Consider the following 23675-nt stretch of genomic DNA (forward strand, 5'->3'; position numbering starts at 1 on the left):
TCCGTACTTTCCACACACTCCGTCCATTCCACCAACGCACTCTCTGTTACACACCACACCTCTCGCGCACACTCGCCGTTCGCACACTCCCTTAACACACCTCGCGCACCGTCTTGCGCACTCTCCCTCGGTACGTACTCCGTACCACTCACCATGGGCGTGCACTCTTGCATCCACCCACTAACGCGCTCAGATGGGCTCTCCCACACCCGCGCCACAACCAACTCAGGTGTGCTTCCTCGCACACATTCCACCACCACCTTACTCTCCATGTCACACTCACCCTCGCACGTATACTCCGTCGTGCATTCCCGGTCACACTCGGTTTCACTCCCACACTTTATAACACACCCACTCGCCGACGCACACCTTTTCCTCACACGCGTGCCATTTCCACTCACACGGGACCCTTCACCAACGCCCGGGTGCCATATTGACCCCAATCGCGCGACAATTCTTTTGTCGCCAAACATCCTTCTACAAAATCTCCCCGCACAATACACAGCACGACTCACCTGGGGGATCCTCCTCCTTCGCTCCAACACCACCTGCAAACTTTCATTGGTGTTATTAAGCACAGCATCGTGATGTGAGCAGGGACTTTGCACATAATCCATTTCTTCCTCGAACTGCTGGGCTACCTCCGTCGTCTTTTCAATTTTTATTATACCCTCTACTGCTTTTTCTTTATTCACCACGACGACCGCTGGCTTTAATAAAATTCCCTCTTCTATCTCAGCGGTCGCCGACTGCCCCATACCCCGGGTCGCGATTTCTATACCCGTCATTGTACCCGCGCTTTCCTCCACTTCGCCCAACCAGTGCTCCTCGACCCGCTTTACCTCGTCGTGCACCCTTGGGACCTTTTCGCCCACCCCGCGGTCAATGTCTTCCCGTATTCTTTCCATCGTGGCGTTTATTTGCTCCTGAAATCCAACCGGGTTGTACCTTGCTTCGTGCCTCGCTTTTTTTGCGTCTAGCCCCTGGGTAGCCATCATTGCATCAAATCCCTTACTGTCACCCATCAGAGCGGCACTGAAATGCATCATCAAAAGGCCCCAGTCCATTGGCACTGCGGGTCCGGCTATCGCCGTCACGTACGGGAGGCCGCCATTTCGTGTGCCTGTAACCCCCACGACCGCACCTTCTTTTCTCTCCTCCTCCATTTTCCCCACTTCGTCCCTGGGGTCCTGGGTCGATTCTACCCCCTCTAACTCTACCCCCACCAGCATCCGATCGCCTTGACTATCCATGGCACGACTCAATTTGGGATGTTAAACAAAATTTCGACCGCTCCAAATTTTGACCAATTTTTTTTTGATGTTTAAAAATTTGGTTCGGGCCTCGAATCTCACTCCCAGACACCAATTGTTACGGGACCGCGGCGAGGATGTTGTTTGCCGAGCAGATGGCCGCCGCGCCCGAACAGTTACCCCGACTAACCCGATTCCTGAACGTTGGCCGAATCGCGCCACAGATATTCAATGGGGAAAAGACTAAGACGAAGGATGTAAAGAAGAAAGAAAGGCAAAGGGTAAGAAATACAAATATGATTTATTTACTATTTACACAATTGAAAGAAACCAAGGAAGAAGGAAGGATAAGAAAATAAAATACAGAAGAGGAAAGGTGACACAGTGAAATGCTAGCTTATCAATACAGGCTTAATTAACCCAGGGACAGAACAAACAAAGACAGACTCACGCGGGGAATGATGATAGGAATGGCAGGTGGATGGCTGGAGGGAGAGGACAAAAACTGGAACTGGAACCGGAGCACGGTCAGGCCGGGAGTGAGCAGCCGCCGCCCCCCTGGTCGATCGGCACGTTTAGCAGCCGCCGTTCCTTCGCAGCCACAGACGAAAAACTGCCGTCGAAGCTCAAAGCTGTGGTGGTTTAAAGCTGCGGTGGTTGCACTTGTTCTCAGGCTTGGCACTTGTTACTTGTCCTCAGGCTTGGCACTTGGCACTTGTTCTCTCTGACTCCCTCTCTTCCTCTCTTGCTTCGCCCTGACTCCCTCTTTCTGCTTCTTTCTCCCTCTCTCTCTCTTGCTCTCTTCGCTTCGCTTCGCCCTTTTTTTCCAAAGGCTTCCGCGCGCGCTCTTTATAGCGCCTCCGGCGATCAAGCCGCTGGTGTCCAGGACACGCCCATCGGTGAGCTCACCTCGGCCCTGGTTGGTCGCGCGGGCTCCCGATCCCGCCCTTAGAGGAGGCGTTGGCAAGGCCACGCCTTGTTCCCGGCGCTGGGCCGACTCCTCCCACCTTCGGGTCCGAGATTACCTCGTGGCTAATGGAGTCTTGGGATGAAACAAACCACAGCAGTGCAGTTGGCAATTGAGGCTTTGAGGGAATGCAGTTGGCAATGGTTGGAAGGGGAATGTGAAGGGAATCTACTCTTATTTCACTTGGTGCAATGGAGTATTTAAATTAATGGAAGACACAGCCTTACACAAATACACATAATAAGGATATAACTACCGAACAGGGATATATGGTGGCCTGCGTGTATGTTTTATGGAATTAACTACGGGAACGCCCCTTGACCTTTATACAACAACAAATGCAGGAAGGAGGGTGACATTTTACAACAATTCATTACACAACAATAATTAAAAAAACAACATTCTCATATCCACAACAATATATACAGTGATCCCTCGTTTATCACGGGGGTTACGTTCCAGAACCCCCCGCGATAGACGAAAATCCGCGAAGTAGCGACCATATTTTTATTTTATTATTTATATATATTTTAAAGCTTTATGACCCTCCCCACACTCTTATTAACCTTTCCCACACTCTTATTAACCTTTCCCATACTCTTATAAACACTTCCTATACTCTTAAACACTTTTTACACTCTTAAACATACGTAATTTTAACAACATATAAAATTCTAATGGGTACTCACCATTGAAGATACTGTAGCGACCCATGGGTCCCCCAAGCAAGACCAGCATCAGAATCTCCTTGCTCCAGCCGGTGACGTCACCGGCGGGGATCTGCGGCGCAAGAGTGGCTGGTCACGTGACCACCAAAGCGTGCCGCGCGTGCGGGTATAATCAGCTACACCTGTTGATCACATGACCACCGAAGCACGCCACGCTTGAGAGGCGTGGGTTTCGGTTTCGGTTTCTGGTTGTGCTTTATAATGCAGCCTGTTAAACGGGCTTTTCAGTGTTCCCGAGTTGGTTTTGAGAATAAATATCTTCTCGGACGAGTTTGTGTCTTGCCCGTCATTTCGTCCGTATCAAGCAAGAGCCCCGGCTCTTCAATACTACAACTTGCGTGATGAAGATGATGATGAATTAGCTGTGCAGTACTGATGACGATGAAGGTGATGACGATGACGAATGTACTGCACAGCCAGAAAGAGCATTACAGTTACCCATTACGTGGGTAACTAGCGCAAGTGGAAGCTGCCGCATCTGCGTTTTCCATACGCACGACTCTTTGTCTCTTTGTCTACTCTTCTACTGTACACTATGTACAGTATTTTATTTCTTGTAATATGTTTTAATTACTGTATTTTTCTTATTTTTTTACGTTTTTTAATTTTTTAGGCTAGAAAATGCTTATTTTACCACAAAAATATTTAAAATAATAGTATATAAAAATGCATTTATACCGCAAAATCCCGCGATATAGCGAAAAATCCGCGATATAATTTTACATATACTAGCGAGAAAAACCCGCGATGTACCGAAGCCGCGAAAAGTGAACCGCGATATAGCGAGGGACGACTGTATATCTATATATATATATATATATATATATATATATATATATATATATATATATATACACATATATATATTGCGGACACATAAATACAAGCAAACCTGGACAAGCAAACCTAGAGCAAATGCAGTTGTTTTAGGAAAATACAATTCACATCATCCTCCTAATTTCTGGGTAGCTTGAGTGAAAAAAGAAAGTAAAAATGTTCGGAAAGAAAATGAGAATGGTTTCGTTTCGGTACTTCGGATACTTATGTTCATGTTAGTTCATGTTATCGTGAGGCTATGTCATTCAATTGCAACGAAATAATTCCATCCAATGACCTTGTATGTGAATTCAAGAAATGAAAAGATGATAAGTAAGTTTTATTCATGTTATTATTATTATTAATTATTATTATTATTGGGTCTCGTCGGTCAATATTAATACTTGTGATTATAAATCTATGAGAGACATTGCCAAAGTTATTGGCCTAAGATACTGAACATGCATGTTTCGGGTGTTATATTTAGCTGAGAACATTTTGAACCATCCTTGTAAGAGTACAAAAATGAAAAAACATCCCGGTTATGGAATACCTGCTTTAAAAGCATGCAATCCCCTGCAACTACCTATTAGCCCCATTTCCCCTCCCACAACACAAACCACTCAATCGTACATGAGCCTAGTTTTTGTTTTTTTACAAAATATTATAAATGCACACTGGTTTATGGCAACTCCGATATCACTCAGGGCAACAGATATGCCTAATGAGCAAGATAATTAACAAGAAGATGTCATGCGGAGCACGATACTTGCAAAATACGCCCCCCCCCCTCCCCAATAAAAAAAATAATTGATACAGCAAATTGTCCATTTCATCAAGATTAAAATTGACAATCTTGATCAAAGCTCGGGTCAATAGGAAGAAAAGTGACGATTTTTCAGATGAAAAATGATTTTGGGAGGTTGACCTTGAGTTGACCTTTGACCTTTTGACCTCAAAAATAGTTTGTTTCCCTATTTAGTGACAATGTGCAAATGCTGTTTAATTTTCAAGTCAATCGGATGAAAATTGATGGGTTTTTTTCAGATAAAAAGTTATGATTTTGGAAGTTTGACCTTGAGTTGACCTTTGACCTTTTGACCTAAAACTAGTATCTTTCCCAATTTAGTGACTCGATATGCAAATGCTGTTCAATTTTCAAGTCAATCGGTTGAGAATTGACGGCTTTTTAGATGAAAATTGATGATTTTTTAAATTTGACCTTGAGTTGACCTTTGACCTTTTGACCTCAAAAATAGTATGTTTCCCAATTTAGTGACTCGATATGCAAATGCTGTTCAATTCTCAAGTAAATTGGTTGAGAATTGACGGCTTTTTCGATGAAAATTGATGATTTTTAAAATTTGACCTTAAGTTGACCTTTGACCTCAAAATCAATAGGCTTCTCAATTGGGACGACTTGTACAACGTGGTGAAGTTTCGTGATGATCGGTTTAGAATTGTGACCTGTAGGCCGGTGACAAACAAACACAAACAGACAGAACCACAAACGGAACCGACCAATATACTTGAAAAATCTTCGATTTTGCAAGTAATGAATAGGAAAAGAGGAGAGGAGGAAACGCACAATATTTAGGGAATGGAGTGGGTTAGTGGATGAATGTGTACATCCTGCATAAGCTCGGGAGGGTCGGAGGGCTGAGAGAGCAGAGTGAGCGAGGCCAGAGTAGGTATGGTATAAAAGAGAGACCACGGACCTCCCTGCAATGTGAAAGCAATGGGCCTTGTGCTTCGGCCTCATCACAGGAGATTCCAATAATGTTGAGAGCTTTAGATTCCCTAGAATCCAGGAGACTTTTTATTTCTTTACAAATTCCTGTTTATTCTCATAAAATAGGATCCTCTGTTTACAGGTATTCATTTGTAATAGAAACAACACTTACCTTTCTTACTGCTCTTTATTATAGCCACCTTTGAATCTGTAGATTTGGCATGAATGTGCATTGAGTTATAACATCCGATCTCTCTACCCACCTCCTTCCCTCTCCTAACATCTAGTGTTCTCTTTCCTGTGGCGATGGAACTCAACAACGCACAGTTACCTGCCTGAGACCGGTCAACTCAAAGGAGACTGTTTCTGTGGACGCATTAGCTTGTAGCGGCTTATCAAGGCCTGCTAATGTTCGGGTTTGCAAACAGCAGAATTGTGTTCGTAAGTATCTCTGTCAACATTCTTCTCAACCACCTCATCTGACCCGGACCCACCCATTCCCCTGCTTTTCCCCCACCTCAGAGTTACCCTGGAGTTTGTGTTTTTCTCGCACTATCGACTGCTGTCTTTGTGCCTCAAACAAATATTTGCAATAACACCAGCACGTTGACATGAGTGTAACATGTAGAATTTCACAAAAGCTTGTTCTTTTAGGTATTTTGAAGTCACTGAGCTACGAAGGCTTTACTTTGGCCCTCTATATGAGTGTGTTGTCCTGAAATTGAAAAAGAACGCGGTCATTTGATAAAATAACAATAATATGATGTCACAATAGACTGGCCTACTTTGTGCTCCCATATAAGCACATAAAACATCCATTGTCCTCCCATATAAGCACATAACCTGGTATCCCAAGTATATATATATATATATATGCTTTATATGTATGTATATATATGTATATATATATGTATGTATGTATGTATATTCAAAGTCCTCAACCTTCCCCTCCCAACCCGAAGGCTTCAATCCCACTCCTGCCGTCTGCACTCCAAGCCTTCAAACCACCTCCGCACCTCAACTCCTCCACCCCCCAAAACACCCCAACTCCCCCCCCCCCCCCACCCTCGAAAAGTGTAAACCTCACCCTCCCAACTCTGTCAATCTTTGATCTCCCTACCCCTTCTGAAACCCAACCTCCTGTCCTCCCCCCTCCATCTTCCACTCCCTCATAAAGAGCAAAAGCACATTCTTACATCAGACAGTACAAAATCAATACAAAATTGCATTACGCAGACAGTACACAGGGGCATTCTTACAACAGACAGACTGCCACACATACAGACAGGTAGATAAATCGATAGATATACACATATACATAGATAGACAGACACATACTGATAGACAGATACACACAGAGATAGATATGACAGACAGAGATACATAGATGGATATATAGATAGATACTGATCGATAGTCACCCATATAGGTAGACAAATACAGATAGATACACAGACACACATAGACAGATAGGTAGACAGTCACACAGATAGAGATAGATAGATAGACAGACGCACACCAATACACACAAACACACATACCGATACACACACACACACCGACATACAAACACATGCACACACACCAATAGATTGACAGGTAGATAGACACACTGAGGGATAGATAGACAGATAAACATGCACAGATGGCCACAGAGATAGACAGAGAAGCATTCAGATAGATATATACATAGATCGACACAGAGATAGATAGATACACAGAAAGATAGACACACACGTATCGCTGGACAGACACACCGATAGATAGACAGACACACACACACTGCTCAAATGTGCATGAAAATACAGTGTAAGCATTGGTAAGGGGTCCCATGTTCGTCATTAAGTATATGGAGTCAATAAGTGTTCAACCCCTTTGCTATGACACTCCTAATTGAGCTCAGGAGCATCCATTTTCTTTTGATCATCCTCGAGATGTCTGTACAACTTTATTGGAGTGCAAATGTGGCCAAATGATTGGACATGATTTAGAAAGAAACACACCTTTCTATCTAAGGTCCCACAGTTGACAGCACATGTCAGAGCAGAAATTATACCATGGAGTCCAAGGAACTGTCTGTAGAACTCCAAGATGGAATTGGGAGGAGTCATAGATCTGGGAAAGAGTATAAAACAATTTCTAGATTGTTGAAAGTTCCCAAGAGCACAGTGAGTATCATGTGCTGTTGATTGAAACGTCGAGATGAACAAAATTGTATTTGTTTGATTGTAAGAGGTTGCATAACTCATTCTAAATCATATATATAAGTGGATGTATTGTTATGTTTGTGGGGATAGGCATGAAATACCTTCGGAAAGTTCAGAATGTGTAGGTGTTAGTATGGACTGTGTGACACGAATAAGGAGAAGCCCATCTCGATGTACATAAGCAGGGTAAATGTTCCGGTTAAGTGTTTAGGTGTGTCCACACGGAGGAGTGGAGTTGTGTTATCTAGGTGGGTGTTACGACTGTTACGTGTTATCTGTAAGGTTAAATCCCCCTGTACGTGCTTGCCTCCTGTGGTCTTCCCCCTTGGTTTTATTACATTCGGCCAGCCCGGAAATCGAGGGCTCAGTAAAACAACGATAGAGCTGTAATGGGACCAATGCGCTCACAACGCCGTCAGGGCTGCCAGACACCGACACCCAGGCATTCTCGATCGGGAGACTAGGCTCCGCCCCGATGATGCGTGGCGAAGAGGCCATGCCCCGGCCTTCATGATTGGTGGAGGCACAATGGGGTGATGGGCAGGGCTCAGGCGATTGGTGGAGAAAAAAGCCATCGTCGAACATTCGAGAGCTGGAGAGCAAAAATAAGCCGTCTCGCCATCCTGGTCTCTTGTGGTGCTGGCATTCGTCGAAGGCGGTCGCGCTTTCTTCTGGTCCTGGGATTCATAGCGGACGGTCGTGTTTGCCGCTCTCTCCTTTGTTCTGGCTTGGTTGCGGGCGGTGGTGCATCTTTGGCTCGTGTGCGCTTGTGGGGAAGAGACTGGACAAGAGGGGTTCAGGGCAGTCGGCATCGTGAGAAGTACCTCACGTTGGGATGACGAGGAGAACGCGACTCCGCGCCATTTTTGTGGGCTTCCCACGCGGTGATTTGGAGGTGACAAATGTAAACAAGCTCTCAGTTGAACTACAAAGCTGAGTGCTGGCCGAATACCAAACCATTTTATTTTTATTTTATTTCTCCCTGTGTCTGTAATGGAGTCGCATGGAGGGTCCCTCACCTTAGCCTGTTACTATTAGTTTTTACCTCAACATTGTTATTGTCTTGCATTTCTTTTCATTAAATCCTTTATTTTTGTATTTCATTCTTGAATTGTGGATTTTGCTTTTCCCGTATTTGTGTTTGTGAGTTCGGATTAACCCAGTGTCGGCCGTCTGATCAGATAAGGCTTCGGGCCTTTCCCGCGTACGCCAAAGACAACCAGTCAAGGTTCGAAGTACGCCTCAGAGTTAAAGCTCGTTTCGGTCATTCGTCACCCGGGGGTCTTAACCCCGGGGACGCGACAATATATGTTTATATATATACCGCGACAAAATATATATATATATACATATATATATATATATATATATATATATATATATATATATATATATATATATATATATATATATATATATATATATATATATAAACATACATTCAAGGATCCCAGGATTTGTCCATTGTCTTAATGTCCTTGCAATTCCCATATATAAGTGCACTCATGTCTCCTTACATCCTTGTCCGACACATAAAATATGTACATTCTCCACAATGTATAAGGGAATCGCTATATTTCAGGAGTTACTGCGCCTTTTAAATTATATTAACCCATTTATTAAGATGTTTTTGTCACTTTAATCCATAAAGGGTCACCCACAGAGAGCTGGCTGAAGTTAGAAACGAGTAAATGACCCATTTAATAATGAGATCTAAAGATCGGGTGGTGGAGTTGCACATCAGTCAGACATTATTTTTACAATGTATGGTAACGAGCATAATGAGGGATCACAGAAGGGCTTGAACCCACCCTGCAGACTCAAACAATTTTTTTATTTTTTATTTTTTTTAAATACAAGATCGAGGCTCGTGAAAGAGCGAACATTAATCACACAGAAAGACAAACCGACACATAAAACATCGGGAGCGGTAGACAAGATGGGGAGAGAGGGGGAAGGACACAAACACAACATTTGAGAGCAGGGACCGAGAGACATGGAGACATTGAGAGATCTGTGGGAGGGAGAGGGCTTTGGGGGGGAGGCATGGAAAGGGGGGGGGGGGGGGTGGGAGAGGTATAAAACATATGGACACTGCCAGGACTTCCAGGAAAGAAGTTGGAATTTCAAACAAGGTGGATCTGGGGTGAATTAGTGGGGGTAGAAAAGATCAATGTTTTGGATGGGGGAAGATAAGAGATGGTGGTGAACAGCTGTTTTAAAGACCTGGAGGGAGGAGTGGGATCGAAGGGAGTGGGGGAGTTTGTTCCAGAGGCGGGAGAAAAGTGGAATGAAAGAGTGAAGGTGAGCAGAGAGCCGAGATTTCGGCAGTTTAATCACAAGAGGGTTGCTGGCAGATCTTGTGCGACCTGTAGGAATATTTGGGGGACAGAGCACAGAGAGAGCTGGGGGAGCAAGGCCGGAGAGGAGTCGGTAGAAGACAGAAAGACCACCTACCTGCCTGCGGTGAATGAGTGAAAGGGCCTCAGATATAGCTTCATCGCGGGAGATTCCAATGATTCTGAAAGCTTTGGTTTCAACAGCGTGAAGCCGAGCTAGGTGTGAGGCAGGAGCACCGGCCCATAGTGGAGAACATTTAGTGAATTGCCAAATTATCTTGATTACCAGTTGCAGCTTATAAATGTTTGCCAAGGGAGTAGAGAAATACCTTTTCCTGCTGAAAATTTCAGAGAATTTATGATGAGATTAGTATAAAGCCAGTCAAAAATGACGGGTTGGAACAGTTGTTGATGGTACAGCCACGTGAGCATGCCAAAGTCTGAAATCTGGGCCGAGTGTCAGGGGTGCTTATATCATTTTTTTTTGTTAGATATCCTACAGACGTAAATGAACACTCGTTTTACTCTGCGCACATTGCACATCACGTGCAGCAAATTTCACCGCCCTGTGCCTTGTATTTATTGTGATTAAAAAAAATACCGCTTCTGTACACCGACCTTGAGGCTCAGTTTGCAAGCCACCGTCTACACTTCCAATGTAAGAGGCATAATTACTCTTCATTTGGTTCTTCAGAGTCCTTGGGGTCTTTTGTGTCCTTGGGGCCTATTGTGTCCTCTGGGTCATTTGGGTCCTTGGGGTCTTCAGTGTCTTCAGCGTCTTTTGGGTCATTTGAATGTTTTCGGTACTCTAGGTCTTTTGAGTCATTCTTGTATTTTGGGTCCTCAATCTGGATCTTTGGGGTATTTAAGCGTCTTCGGGGTATTTTATGTCACAGGGGTAATTTGGGATTCACTGGGTCCTCAGGGTATTTAAGGGGCTCCCGGGTCTTTACAGGTCTTTTGGATTGTTTGGGTCTTTGGGGTATTTCGAGTATTTAAGGGTCTACAGGGTATTTTGGGTCTTTGGGGTTTTTTAATCTTTTCAGTCTTGGGGTTTTTTGTGTCTTCTTGGTCTCTAAGGGTCTCTTGGATATTTTGGATCTTGGGGTCTTCTCTGTCTTCTGGGTCTTTTCGATCCTTTCAGTAACCGGGATATTTTGGGTCTTCGGGCTCTTTTCAGTCTTCAGGGTCTTTTCAATCTGTTCAGTCTTCGTGGTATTTAAAGATCTTTGGGGTATTTTTGGGTCTTTGTAGTATTTTGGGTCTTTGTGGTAGTTTGGGTCTTTAACAGTCTTCAGAGTCTTTTGGGTCTTCAGGGTCTTTTGGGTCTTTAGGGTCTTTAAGGATCTTGGGGTATTTTGGTTATTTTGGGTCTTTATGGGTCTTTGGGGAATTTTGAGTCTTCAGGGTCTTTTGGGGTCTTTTGGATATTTAAGGGTCTTTGTATCTTTGGGGTATTTTGGGTTTTCAGGGACTTGTCGGTCTTTTAAGTCCTCTGGGTTATTTGGGTCCTTGGGGTCTTCAGGGTCTTTGGGGTATTTTGGGTCTATGGGGTATTTAAGGATCTTTGGGGTATGTTGGGTCTTTGGGGTAGTTTGGGTCTTTGGGGTAGTTTGGGTCTTTGGGGTATTTTGAGTCTTTGGTGTATTTTGGGTTTTTAACAGTCTTCAGGGTCTTTTTGGGTCTTCGGGGTATTTAAGGGTCTTTGGGGAAGTTTGGGCCTTCTGGTGTTTATGGGTTTTCGGGGTCTTTAAGGGTCTTCGGGGTCTTTAGAGTCTTTGTGGTCTTTTGGGTCTTTAAGGATCTTGGAGCCTTTTGGGGCTTTTTGGGTCTTTGGAGTATTTTGGGTCTTTATCTATCTTCAGTGTCTTTGGGGTCTTCAGGGTCATTTGGGTGTTTGGGGCCCATTGGGTCTTCAGGGTCTTTTGTGTTTTTGGAGTATTTTTGGTCTTCGGAGTCCTTGGGGTCTTCTGGGTCCTTGGGGTATTTTGGGTTATTTGGGTCCTCGGGATTGTTTGGGTCTTTTGGATACTCGGGGTCTTTTGGGTCTTCCGGGTATTTTGGGTGTTTGGGTTCCATTGGGTCTTCAGGGTCTTTTGGATATTTTGGGTCTTTGGGGTCCATTTGATCTTCAGGGTCTTCTCAGTCTTTTGGGTATTTGGGGTTTTCAAGGTATTTTGGGTCTTCAGAGTCCTTGGGGTCTTCTGGATCCTTGGGGTCTTCATGGTCTTTTGTGTCTTTAACAGTCTACAGGGTATCCCTCCTCTCAAATCCCTCCTACAGCACTACTCAAAGCCTTTAAAACCTAGCCTTATGCAGGGGGACAGACACACAAACACACGCACACACAAACACAAACACATTGTGTTTTATATGATAGATTACAAAGATATCTGATATAGATGTTTAAGATAATGAGGGGTATAGAAGGAATGAGTGCAGAATTGTTTTTTCCCTGCAGAAAGGACAGTGATAGGATAGGGGCCACAACCTGAGGGTAAAGAAGAGGAGCATTAGGACGACAGTTATGCAGCAATCTTTCACTCAGAGGAGTGAATGCATGGAATAGTCTCCCCGGAGGGGTTGTTGCAGCGGAAAGCACACAGGATCAAATTTGAATTAGATAGGTACCCAGAAGCATTGGGGATAAGGGGATACATGGATATTGGCAGGACGGGTCGATATAGCTTAGGTATGGATGAGGAATTAATCCGTTGAGATTGAGCCATTAGGAATTCCGGCAGAGGGTCTTGTCAAAAGGTTGATGTGATATTGGTGTTCGTTCATTCTTCACCAAACAACCCCATTCATTCCTGAAAATGAAAAATATCCTGGTGATGTCACTGTGCCTGCCCCTCTGTTCTCCTCCTCACTCCTCCTCACCCTCCATCTCCCAGTTAAATTAAGTAAATAAACTGATAGATTAAATTAATAATGTTTGGATGAAGCACATGCATGATGGGCTAAATGGCCTCCTCTTTTGTCTGATTTCCTTGTATTTCTGTGGAAGATTAGTATCGATGGAACTTGAGTTTAAATGTTCCTGCTAAATCCCATCTACATATTATGTAAGCAGTAATTGTTGAAATGTTTCCTACATGAACCCCCACCCCCTCCACCCCTCCCTTCCCCCGCCCTGTCCCCTTTTTCATTTTGCTCCCTCTCTAATATTTGTCTTTTTCTCTTCCTCCTCTTCTGACTTACTCTTCTCAAATTCATTATTCTCGATTGATATCCCCACCATTCAAACCCTGTGCACTGAGGACAAATTCGACAAAGTGCAGGATACTTTGGCATTCCAATCCTATCTTATCTTATTAAGTGTTGTTTGATTTTCATTTGTAAACGGGCACAGAGAGGCTCCAACCAGGTTGTAAGATTGATGACCGGAACCCCTAAGTATCAATTCCAGTCTGCCTTGGCTATTCCGGTTCCTGCAGAGAAATGGAATGTCTTGTTGAAGCGACAGGTCTCTAGTTGCTCTCACAGGCCAGAATGAGCCCCAGGGCTCCAAAAGCAGGCATGGGTTCAACTCACCCGATAAAAAAGCATCATTACACGGTTACTGCATGTCCCGTTCATTGCTAAAACAAGCTGCTGGATCATGGAATTAATATTTTGCTTTCCTTCTCTCCCAATATTCTCAGAGCCTAAGGCCGACAAAAGTGGAGTAGTAAAGAAGCAGCAGCAGAGGCAGAAAGGACCACAGATCTTGGCTCAGCGGCGTGCACATGTCCAGTCACGTCAGGATCGTCGCCTCTTCCTCTGCGTTGGTGGTCGAGGTTATGTTTGGCCTGGCAGCACCGTGGTCATTCGCTGTCCCGTGCGACACTTCCCCAAGGCGCTCATTCGCTGGGAAAAAGATGGCCGCTCGCTTGGCACGTCGACGCGAGTCGGGCAAAACCGTGCGGGTGCTCTCAAATTGCGACGTATGGGGCTGGGTGACGGTGGCGTGTACACGTGCATCGCCGGACCTGTTCGTGAAGCGGCCATTGTCCGGATTTTAAGACCCGTGCGGTCGCTGGCTGTGAATAAGCACGAGGCAGGAAGTCAAAGGGAAGGTGGCGAAAGAAAGGGCCGAATGCTCAACTCCCGACTCCCAGAAAGTGAGGGAAACCTGAAGAGTAAGCAAGACCTTTATTTGGATGATGGCGGCATTGAGAAGCGACCATCAAGTTCTTCGTGGTTTACCACTCAAGAAGTCACAGATGAGCCAGTTTATCTGCCTCAAGAAATGCACTCTGAGGAACACGATCATTCTCGTGAAGACCTCATCGGCGCAAATCCTACTCGTGCTCAAGTCGCTGTAACAAAAGTGGATCATCCAAATAGCCAATCGATAAATCATACAGTGGCAAACACCTTTAAAGATCCCAAGCCTGATAGTTTACCGTCGGTGAAGATCTTGTTGAGTGACTATTCACAGGGACAGCTCAGAGATGCAAGTGAGGGCAGAGGTGTTTCAAAAAGAAATAATTTTCCGGGCGAGTCCTCTAAGACCACAAGGAAACAAAACTTTCAAATTTCTCCTTCACCCACAAGACGACTGGTGGATCTTCGAACATCAAATGCAAAGTTCTCGAGACAGCCAGAGTTTAATATTACAACTGAAAATCGAAATGGGACATTGGAGCATCCAACCATCACCAGACCTTCCATACAAGCATCGTGGATGAACATGGGAGAGAACCTTTGGTTTTCTGTCGGGGATCCAGTGCTCGTCACTCGACATATCAAAAGCCTTACCCTTGAGTGCAGTGGCACAGGCGCGCCAACCTCTCGGGTCTTCTGGCACAAGGATGGTTCTCCCATCATGTCGGACTCAAGGTATCATATTGTTTGACAAACTTTGTTACCCTTGAGGTCATTTTGCTGGCAGTACCGTAATGTACACCACGATGCTCCAACAGTAATCATCTCCTTTCCTAAAATCCTTACCCTTGAAAATCCTTTCCTTAAAATCCTAAAATTTTATTAAATTAAAATTATTAAATTAAAAAATTATATTTAAAAAAAATTTGATTAAAAATAAAAATGTAATTTTTAAATTTTTTACTTAATTTTCATTAATTTAATTTTAATTAATCTTTCATTTTTTTAATTTTTAATTTTAATAAATTTTTAATTAATTTAATTTTAATTTTTAATTTTAATTAAAAAATAATAATTTTTAAATTTAAATTTTAAATTTTTTTAATTAAAATTTTTATTTTCAAAATTTTAAATTAAAAATTCAATTTTAAGGATTTTCTTAAAGCCTTACCCTTGAGTGCAGAGGCACAGACATGCCAACCTCTTGGGTCTTCTGGCACAAGGATGGTTCTCCCATCATGTCGGACTCAAGGTATCATATTGTTTGACAAACTTTGTTACCCTCGAGGTCAATTTGCTGGCAGTACCGTAATGTACACCACGATGCTCCAACAGTAATCATCTCCTTTCCTAAAATCCTTACCCTTGAAAATCCTAAAATTTTATTAAATTAAAATTATGAAATTAAAAAATTATATATAAAAAAAATTTGATTAAAAATAAAAATGTAATTTTTAAATTTTTTACTTAATTTTCATTACTTTAATTTTAATTAATTTCATTTTTTTTTTTTTTAATTTTAATAAATTTTTAATTAATTTAATTTTAATTTTTAATTTTAATTAAAAAATAATAATTTTTGAATTTAAATTTTTTTAATTAAAATTTTTATTTTCAAAATTTTAAATTAAAAATTCAATTTTAAGGATTTTCTTAAAGCCTTACCCTTGAGTGCAGAGGCACAGACATGCCAACCTCTTGGGTCTTTTGGCACAAGGATGGTTCTCCCATCATGTCGGACTCAAGGTATCATATTGTTTGACAAACTTTGTTACCCTCGAGGTCAATTTGCTGGCAGTACCGTAATGTACACCACGATGCTCCAACAGTAATCATCTCCTTTCCTAAAATCCTTACCCTTGAAAATCCTTTCCTTAAAATCCTAAAATTTTATTAAATTAAAATTATTAAATTAAAAAATTATATTTAAAAAAAATTTGATTAAAAATAAAAATGTAATTTTTAAGTTTTTTACTTAATTTTCATTATTTTAATTTTAATTAATCTTTCATTTTTTTAATTTTAATAAATTTTTAATTAATTTAATTTTAATTTTTAATTTTAATTAAAAAATAATAATTTTTAAATGTAAATTTTAAATTTTTTTAATTAAAATTTTTATTTTCAAAATTTTAAATTAAAAATTCAATTTTAAGGATTTTCTTAAAGCCTTACCCTTGAGTGCAGAGGCACAGACATGCCAACCTCTTGGGTCTTCTGGCACAAGGATGGTTCTCCCATCATGTCGGACTCAAGGTATCATATTGTTTGACAAACTTTGTTACCCTCGAGGTCAATTTGCTGGCAGTACCGTAATGTACACCACGATGCTCCAACAGTAATCATCTCCTTTCGCATTGTAGCATGTAGGGGAATACGAGGCTGATTGCCTGAATGAGATGGAAATTGCAACAACATGTGTGGTTTTTACCTCCCAAACCTGATTGGTTTAATGTTTTCGACCAGTATGTTAACCCTCTTAACCCTCAGTGAAAACACTTTCCCTGCGATCGTGCTCAAGTCAGCCAATGGTAGACTTTTTTCCAAACTCACAACCGCACGTCGCTGCCAAGCTGTGTGGTGCCGACCCATGCAACCTACTCCTCCACAGCTGGTTCTGAGAACTCGCACATGCTTGGCAAGAAGAGGAGGCCATAAAGATCAGGTCTCCTGGGGAATGCACCAACATTGCTCTCACAGCATTGCGGCAAAGTAAAAAAAAAAAAACTTACCCTCATAATCCCAACAGGCGGAAAGTCCACGTTATAGCAATCCATAGTGGTTTGTGTATTTTGAAGGTCTACCTCCATAAACGTCTCCCAATGGAAGGAATGTGGTGGCACCCTGTCTGGACACCTCTTCTTGTCATGAGGACGATTATAATTAAGAGTAATTGTCTCGGAATGTCAAATTAAATGTTTCTTTCCCAGCTCAATTTCCATGAGAAAACCTTTTCTCGATCGTCAATCTAAATTCTAAAGGGAGATTGACGGATTTTTCCAAAATAATCTTCGATGATGCAGTTGGTTCGAGGTATTTTCATTTGACTCCAGTATGTATGGAGTCACGGTACTCACATGTGTAAGGTGCCTCCAGGAGTGTTGTTATAATGTGTATAATTTTTGCTTTGGGTATCCCTCAGGTCTCTCGAGGGTCTTCAGGTGAACCCCAAAGGTTTAACTTGTCTCACTTTGATAGCATCTTTCTTTGTGCATACCTGTCGCTGCTTATGAAAGGGCTTTGTGAAGCTGCAACGTGTGCGTGTGCCTGCACGTCTCCATGCACATATTCGGGCAACAACCTATTCCCACCTTACATCATGAAGGCGAAAATGTTGAAGGCATCTTTAAACTTTCTTTTTTTGAAAACACAGTTGACAGTGATTCATTATGTAACCACCAATTAATTTCCCCCGTCATCGTTAACCCAGTAAGCCCTGGTGTTGGGCTAGCGGCTAGGGTGCCGGCTTAGGATCCTACGATCCTGGGTTCGAATCCCGGTCAATCGCTGAATTAACGCCAGGGAGTAAGGGTGGTTCTTCATCGTTAACCCAGTAGATCACACGTGTTATTAGCTCGACGCCGCCACGCATCTTGTCCTCTGCTTGTTGAATCATTCTGCTCACCTTCACTCATTTGCCACACTTTACCCCTTCCTTCCTTTGCCTTCCTTTTTCTCTCAACTCAGCCTGTCATCCTTCCGAGGTCGGCTAATTGAGTACCAGTTCACTGGTAATTCCCTGTTTGTCGTTAAAGGCGGCAAAAAGGGTTGGCGTCAGGAAGGGCATCCGGCCGTAAAGCATTGCTTCAAAAAGGAGGACCAGGGCACCCAAAAAAGGCCAACCCCTGCTCTGCGGGGAAAAATGGTCTCTAAAGGTGGTTCTTCATCGTTAACCCAGTAGATCACACGTGTTATTAGCTCGACGCCGCCACGCATCTTGTCCTCTGCTTGTTGAATCATTCTGCTCACCTTCACTCATTTGCCACACTTTACCCCTTCCTTCCTTTGCCTTCCTTTTTCTCTCAACTGTAGAATCTCGTCCCTACGTCTGCCCAATATTTCTCTTTACTCCATTCTTTTTTAATTTGGAAGCCCAACGACATCTAATGTCGTCTCCCATACTTACCTCTGGTCTTTTCAACTGTCTTTAGTCTGTTTGTCCATGTGTTTCATGTCCTGCTTGTCACCCGCAACATCCCATTTGAAGTTCTCCATGCTGACAGAGATCCTGGTAAACGAACAGGCAATCCTGGAAAGTTCATTTTATTCTCCAGGTTTTTCAGTCCGGAGATGGTTCCAGACGAAGCGCTACAAAGAAACAAACAACGCAAACTTGCAATTGCCCAGGATTGCGGGAAATATTCTCCCATCATTGATGAAAACTGCTTGGAAAGGAGAAAATTGACATCATAACATGGAAATTGAACCTAAATCATTAATTAATTTAAACCTAAACCTAAACCTAAAATTAATTGAACCGAAACCACAATCCCGCTTTGCCTTTCAGCGAGAAATATCTAGATACCAGAAGTGGAGATGTTGTGTACATTGCACCTCTTCTTTTCCAAGGAAATCGACTCCTGGAGACGCACAGCTATCACTAGGGATTTAAACAAAAACCAAGAGCAACCTTGTAAACCTCCATCCTTGTTTTAAGCCCTTCGCTGTGCCTGCCGCAGCTTTCCGCCGAACAAGCACGGTCATCAAAATTTCCGAGTTTGTGGAAGTACAATACCCAAGGAATAAAAAGATCCTTGGGTTATGTTCGGGTTACAGCTCGCGGGGATAAACACAAGTGCCATCGAAGGCCATTTTTGTGTTTAAACTTTCAGAAGCTTTGGCTTTGAGAAACATTACATGGGCCTTCTTTCCCTTTGAAAAATCGCTACAAACAAGGACAGCGTCCATTTGATCTCTCTTTAGGGTATTATTAATTATTAGATTTCAGTAGACTCGTGAGCCTTTGATAAGTTGACTTGATAATGTGTTGTCTTTGTCCTTTGAGAAAATACCCAAGACTCTCTACTCACCTTCACTCTTTCATTCCTCTTTTTTCCTGCCTCTGGAACAAACTCCCTCACTCTTTTGTTTTTTGTATACAAGGTCGAGGCTCGTGTAAGAGCTAACATTGATCACAAAAAAGAAAAACGGACACATAAAACATATAACATATGATAAAGGGAGCGGGAGAACAAGATGGGGAGCAGGGACATTGGGAGATCTGTGGGAGGGAGAGGGCTTGGGGGGAGGAGGCATGGGAAGGGGGGGGGGCATGGGAATGGGGAGGGGGGAGAGGTTAAAAAAACAAAAAAACACGTGGACCCTGCTCGGACTTCCAGGAAAGAAGTCGGTATTTCAAAAAAGTGGATCTGGGGTGAATTAGCGGGGGTAGAAAAGATCAAGGTTTTGGATGGGGAAAGATAAGAGATGGTGGTGAACAGCTGTTTTGAAGACCTGGAGGGAGGAGTGGGATTGAAGGGAGTGAGGGAGTTTGTTCCAGAGGCGGGGGAGATTGAAGAGAGTGCTCTTCAATCCCACTCCTCCCTCCAGGTCTTTAAAACAGCTGTTCACTGCCATCTCTTATCTTCCCCCATCCAAAACCTTGATCTTTTCTACCCCCGTTTATTCACCTAGATCCATTTTTTAAAATTCCACCTTCTTTCCTTGAAGTCCAAGCAATGTCCATGTGTTTTATACATCTCCCACCCCCCTGCCCCTTCCCATGCCCCCTCCCCCCAAGCCCTCTCCCTCCCACAGATCTCCCGATGTCCCTGTTCTCTACTGTTGTACTTGTGTGCTTCCCTCTCTCTCCCCATCTTGTTTCCCGCTGCCTTTATTATATGTTTTTTGATGTCTGTTTTTTTGTGATTAATGTTAGCTCTTACACGAGCCTCGATCTTGTATACAAAAAAAAATAAAAAATATTTCAATAAGGTAACGCCAATAGGATTGTGCAGTTATAAATCTAAATGAATTCGAGCTTGATTTTCAGCCTTTTAAAAACAATATCTAAGGAGGCTGGAGTACTTGTTACGTGAATTGTAAGGATGCATTGAATCCAAGGAGACGATGACTAAATCGACACAATCTATGCAAATTGAACCATGAACCTGTGATCCCTGCATCCTTGAGTGAAGTGCTTGGATGGGAGCGCTTTATAGGTCAAATGTTCGCAGGTCGCCAGCCATCTAGTAAACACAAACATTCCACTCGAGACAAATCCCATTCGCGGAGTACGAGTACCTGGGTTTCTCCAGAGTTGATTAGTCCACGTAGTGAAGCCTTTCGAAGGAAACGAGCTTCAAGAAGAGAAAATACCTGGCGAACTAATTCCGGGTTCTTGACCCTGATCTATGGTTGACCTCATGTCTTATGTTGAGACAACCTTGTTTTTTCTCCTTTTTTTACATTCCTTCATTACCTGACATTAACCCACACTTGTGTGGTGCCTTTATGTTCTGTGTTCCTTCTTCAGATTGTTCACTCTACCGAATGGTTCACTGATCATCTACAGACCGACCGAGAGAGACAGTGGGATGTACACTTGTCGATCCGTGAGAAGTGCCGGCTCTCTGTCGTCGCTCGTCACCGTGCTAGGTGTGTGAATCTCAGAGGGGAGTGTGGTGGGCCAAGGGAGGAGAGAAGGTTGTGCAACAAAATCCATTCCATGTAATTTTCTATCCATCAAGTCCGGTGTACAATTCATTTTAAACGATTATGCATTCCTTTTGATCCGCAGGTACATCTTGTGAAGATTGCCCCCATTCCTCCCACATCTCGCACACTGTACTGGGGGGGTGGATCACCCACAGGGGATTGGGGTCACACACAAGGGAGTGGGTCACCCACACGGGGGAGTGGGTCACACACACATGGGGGAGTGGGTCACACACACATGGGGTAGTGGGTCACACACACACAGGGGAGTGGCTCACACACACACACACGGGGGAGTGGGTCTCACATACACGGGGGAGTGGGTCACACACACATGGGAGTGGGTCACACACGTGGGAGTTGGTCACACACACATGGGAGAGTGGGTCACACACACATGGGGGAGTGGGTCACACACACATGGGGGAGTGGGTCACACACACATTGGGGAGTGGGTCACACACACACACACACGGGGGAGTGGGTCACACACACACGGGGGAGTGGGTTACACACACGGGGGAGTGGGTTACACACACGTGGGAGTGGGTCACACACACACGTGGGAGTGGGTCACACACACACGTGGGAGTGGGTCACACACACATGGGGGAGTGGGTCACACACACACACGGAGGAGTGGGTCACACACAAATGGGGTAGTGGGTCACACACACATGGGGGCGTGGGTCACACACACACAGGGGAGTGGCTCACACACACACACGGGGGAGTGGGTCACACAAACATGGGAGTGGGTCACACACGTTGGAGTTGGTCACACACACATGGGGGAGTGGGTCACACACACATGGGGGAGTGGGTCACACACACACACACACGGGGGAGTGGGTCACACACACGGGGGAGTGGGTTACACACACGGGGGAGTGGGTTACACACGTGGGAGTGGGTCACACACACATGGGAGTGGGTCACACACACACGTGGGAGTGGGTCACACACACACGGGGGAGTGGGTCACACACACACGGGGGAGTGGGTCACACACACACGGGGGAGTGGGTCACACACACATGGGGGAGTGGGTCACATGAGTTACCGATTTTTTTAATTTTTGTTTGAAGAATATTACAATAAATATTGTACGTTAATGGGTTGTCACAAAATTTCATGGTTGAACTGAAGTTTGTTGCGAGAGACCTTTTTTGGTCATCTTGATTTCGACTTTGTCAGTCTTGCGTGGGCATATCCAATGATGTCAACTTTTTTGTTTTTTTTTGTTTTTTGTTTTTTTGATGGTTTGATTTGATCTGTTTGGTATTTGTTTTTGTAAGATGAGTCCCTGATTGAGACCGCACGTGAAGACGTCACGCATGTGGCCTTCCATAACGTGGAGTTCGACATTGGTGGAACCATCAAAGTGCGAAGGGGAGCAAACTTTACTCTCAGGTGCACTGTGAAAGGTATTTGAGTTTTGCTGTACTGTCATTGTGATTTCTTCCGTCGCATTATCCATTATAGACACTTTACCTTACAAATTAATACGAAGCGATAGAGGAAGGAAATGCAAGCAAAATGAATTGGCACAAAACACCATAAAATCATAGGATTCTCATCCCTTACATGTCGCTCTCATGGCATAGCAAAAGCATTTTCTCTAAAATAGTCTCTTACCACCCTCCCTTTCCTCTTATCCCCTCCTCCAAATCACCATGCTAGGTCTACCCTATGTCCATCGATTGTGGTTGAAGGATTCTCAGAAACTCGAGAACCATCGAAGCCTTTCTACTGGAGCATTACTCTTCACACACGTCACTTCCACCTCCTGTGGCCTGTACACGTGTGTGGTGAAAACTCCTTTCGGACAGATTGCCAAGAGCACCTCACTTGTCCTGCTGGGTAGGCATTCCGTGGTTGATTTTTCAACTCGGCTGTGTTACTCGCAGCGAGTTGCGTGTTTACATTGCAAGGTTTGCGTTGTGATCCACCTTACAGAGAGCTTTGAACATATGTGGAAATATACATTTATGGAAGAAAATGTTCTTCCTTATTGATGACCTTTCCAAGCCACAAATAAACTTTTGCAAACTCAAGAAGCGTTTCATCGCCTTGGCTCACCACTACTGCCTCGTGCACAATAAGGGTAGCTCACCACTCTACAGAGACAGATCGCCAGTTGGTTGTAGATTCAGACAATCTGAGGTGCTTACCCATAAGGCACCATCTCCGCGTTAAATTACTTGTATCTCACCCACTGGGGAGTAAGTCACAAACATGGGAGTGGGTCACACACGGGGTAGTGGGTCACACACGGGGTAGTGGGTCACACACATACACACGGGGGAGTGGGTCACACACACACACGGGGGAGTGTGTGTGTGTGTGACCACCCAACTACCATAAAGCACCATCTCCACGTTAAATTACTTGTATCTCTAATGGCTGAACACAAACCTGTCCGACGGTGCATCCAGATCCTCCCAGGTGGACTAAGGACATCCCTGGAGTGAAAAAGGTGTTGGCAGAACATGTAATCAGCACCAAAGCTGAATTGCTGGTACCATGGGGAGGAAAGCTCATGGCTTGCGGTCATCATGATCTACTGCTTGGTACTCTACCGCTGGCATCATACCATAGTCATGTGGCAAAGTATTCCTCAATTATGCATGATGCTTTTGTTTATGCATGATGCTCAATTATGCATGATTATGCATGAGTTCCATGTCGCTCTTCCATGAGCCTAGATTTTGTATAGATCTAATACATAAAATAGGGCAATGTCTGTATGTCTGTTCCTTATGGAATCGAAAACAGCTTTGCTGTCCTCCACCAAATTTTGTATTTGGGCAGGATCACATCATGGGCATTAAATAAATTCCATCACCCTCCCCCCTCCCCACCCCCTGCGGATGTAGGGGGA

General features: G+C 43.7%; 1 protein-coding gene across 1 annotated transcript in view; it reads left to right on the forward strand.

Moving 5' to 3' along the window:
- The window catches only part of LOC137417486 (ADAMTS-like protein 1), a 466111-nt gene that overhangs the window by 356943 nt on the left and 85493 nt on the right, over positions 1–23675 (forward strand). The window contains exons 20-28 of the mRNA XM_078772644.1: positions 5784–5937; positions 13690–14869; positions 15318–15386; positions 15812–15880; positions 16322–16390; positions 20610–20731; positions 22090–22218; positions 22475–22654; positions 23230–23364. Coding sequence (XP_078628770.1) covers positions 5784–5937; positions 13690–14869; positions 15318–15386; positions 15812–15880; positions 16322–16390; positions 20610–20731; positions 22090–22218; positions 22475–22654; positions 23230–23364 — 2107 coding nt within the window. The remainder of the gene's footprint in view (positions 1–5783; positions 5938–13689; positions 14870–15317; positions 15387–15811; positions 15881–16321; positions 16391–20609; positions 20732–22089; positions 22219–22474; positions 22655–23229; positions 23365–23675) is intronic.

Source organism: Myxine glutinosa, chromosome 2, assembly GCF_964187855.1.
Source record: "Myxine glutinosa chromosome 2, kmMyxGlut1.1, whole genome shotgun sequence".
Taxonomy (NCBI): domain Eukaryota; kingdom Metazoa; phylum Chordata; class Myxini; order Myxiniformes; family Myxinidae; genus Myxine; species Myxine glutinosa.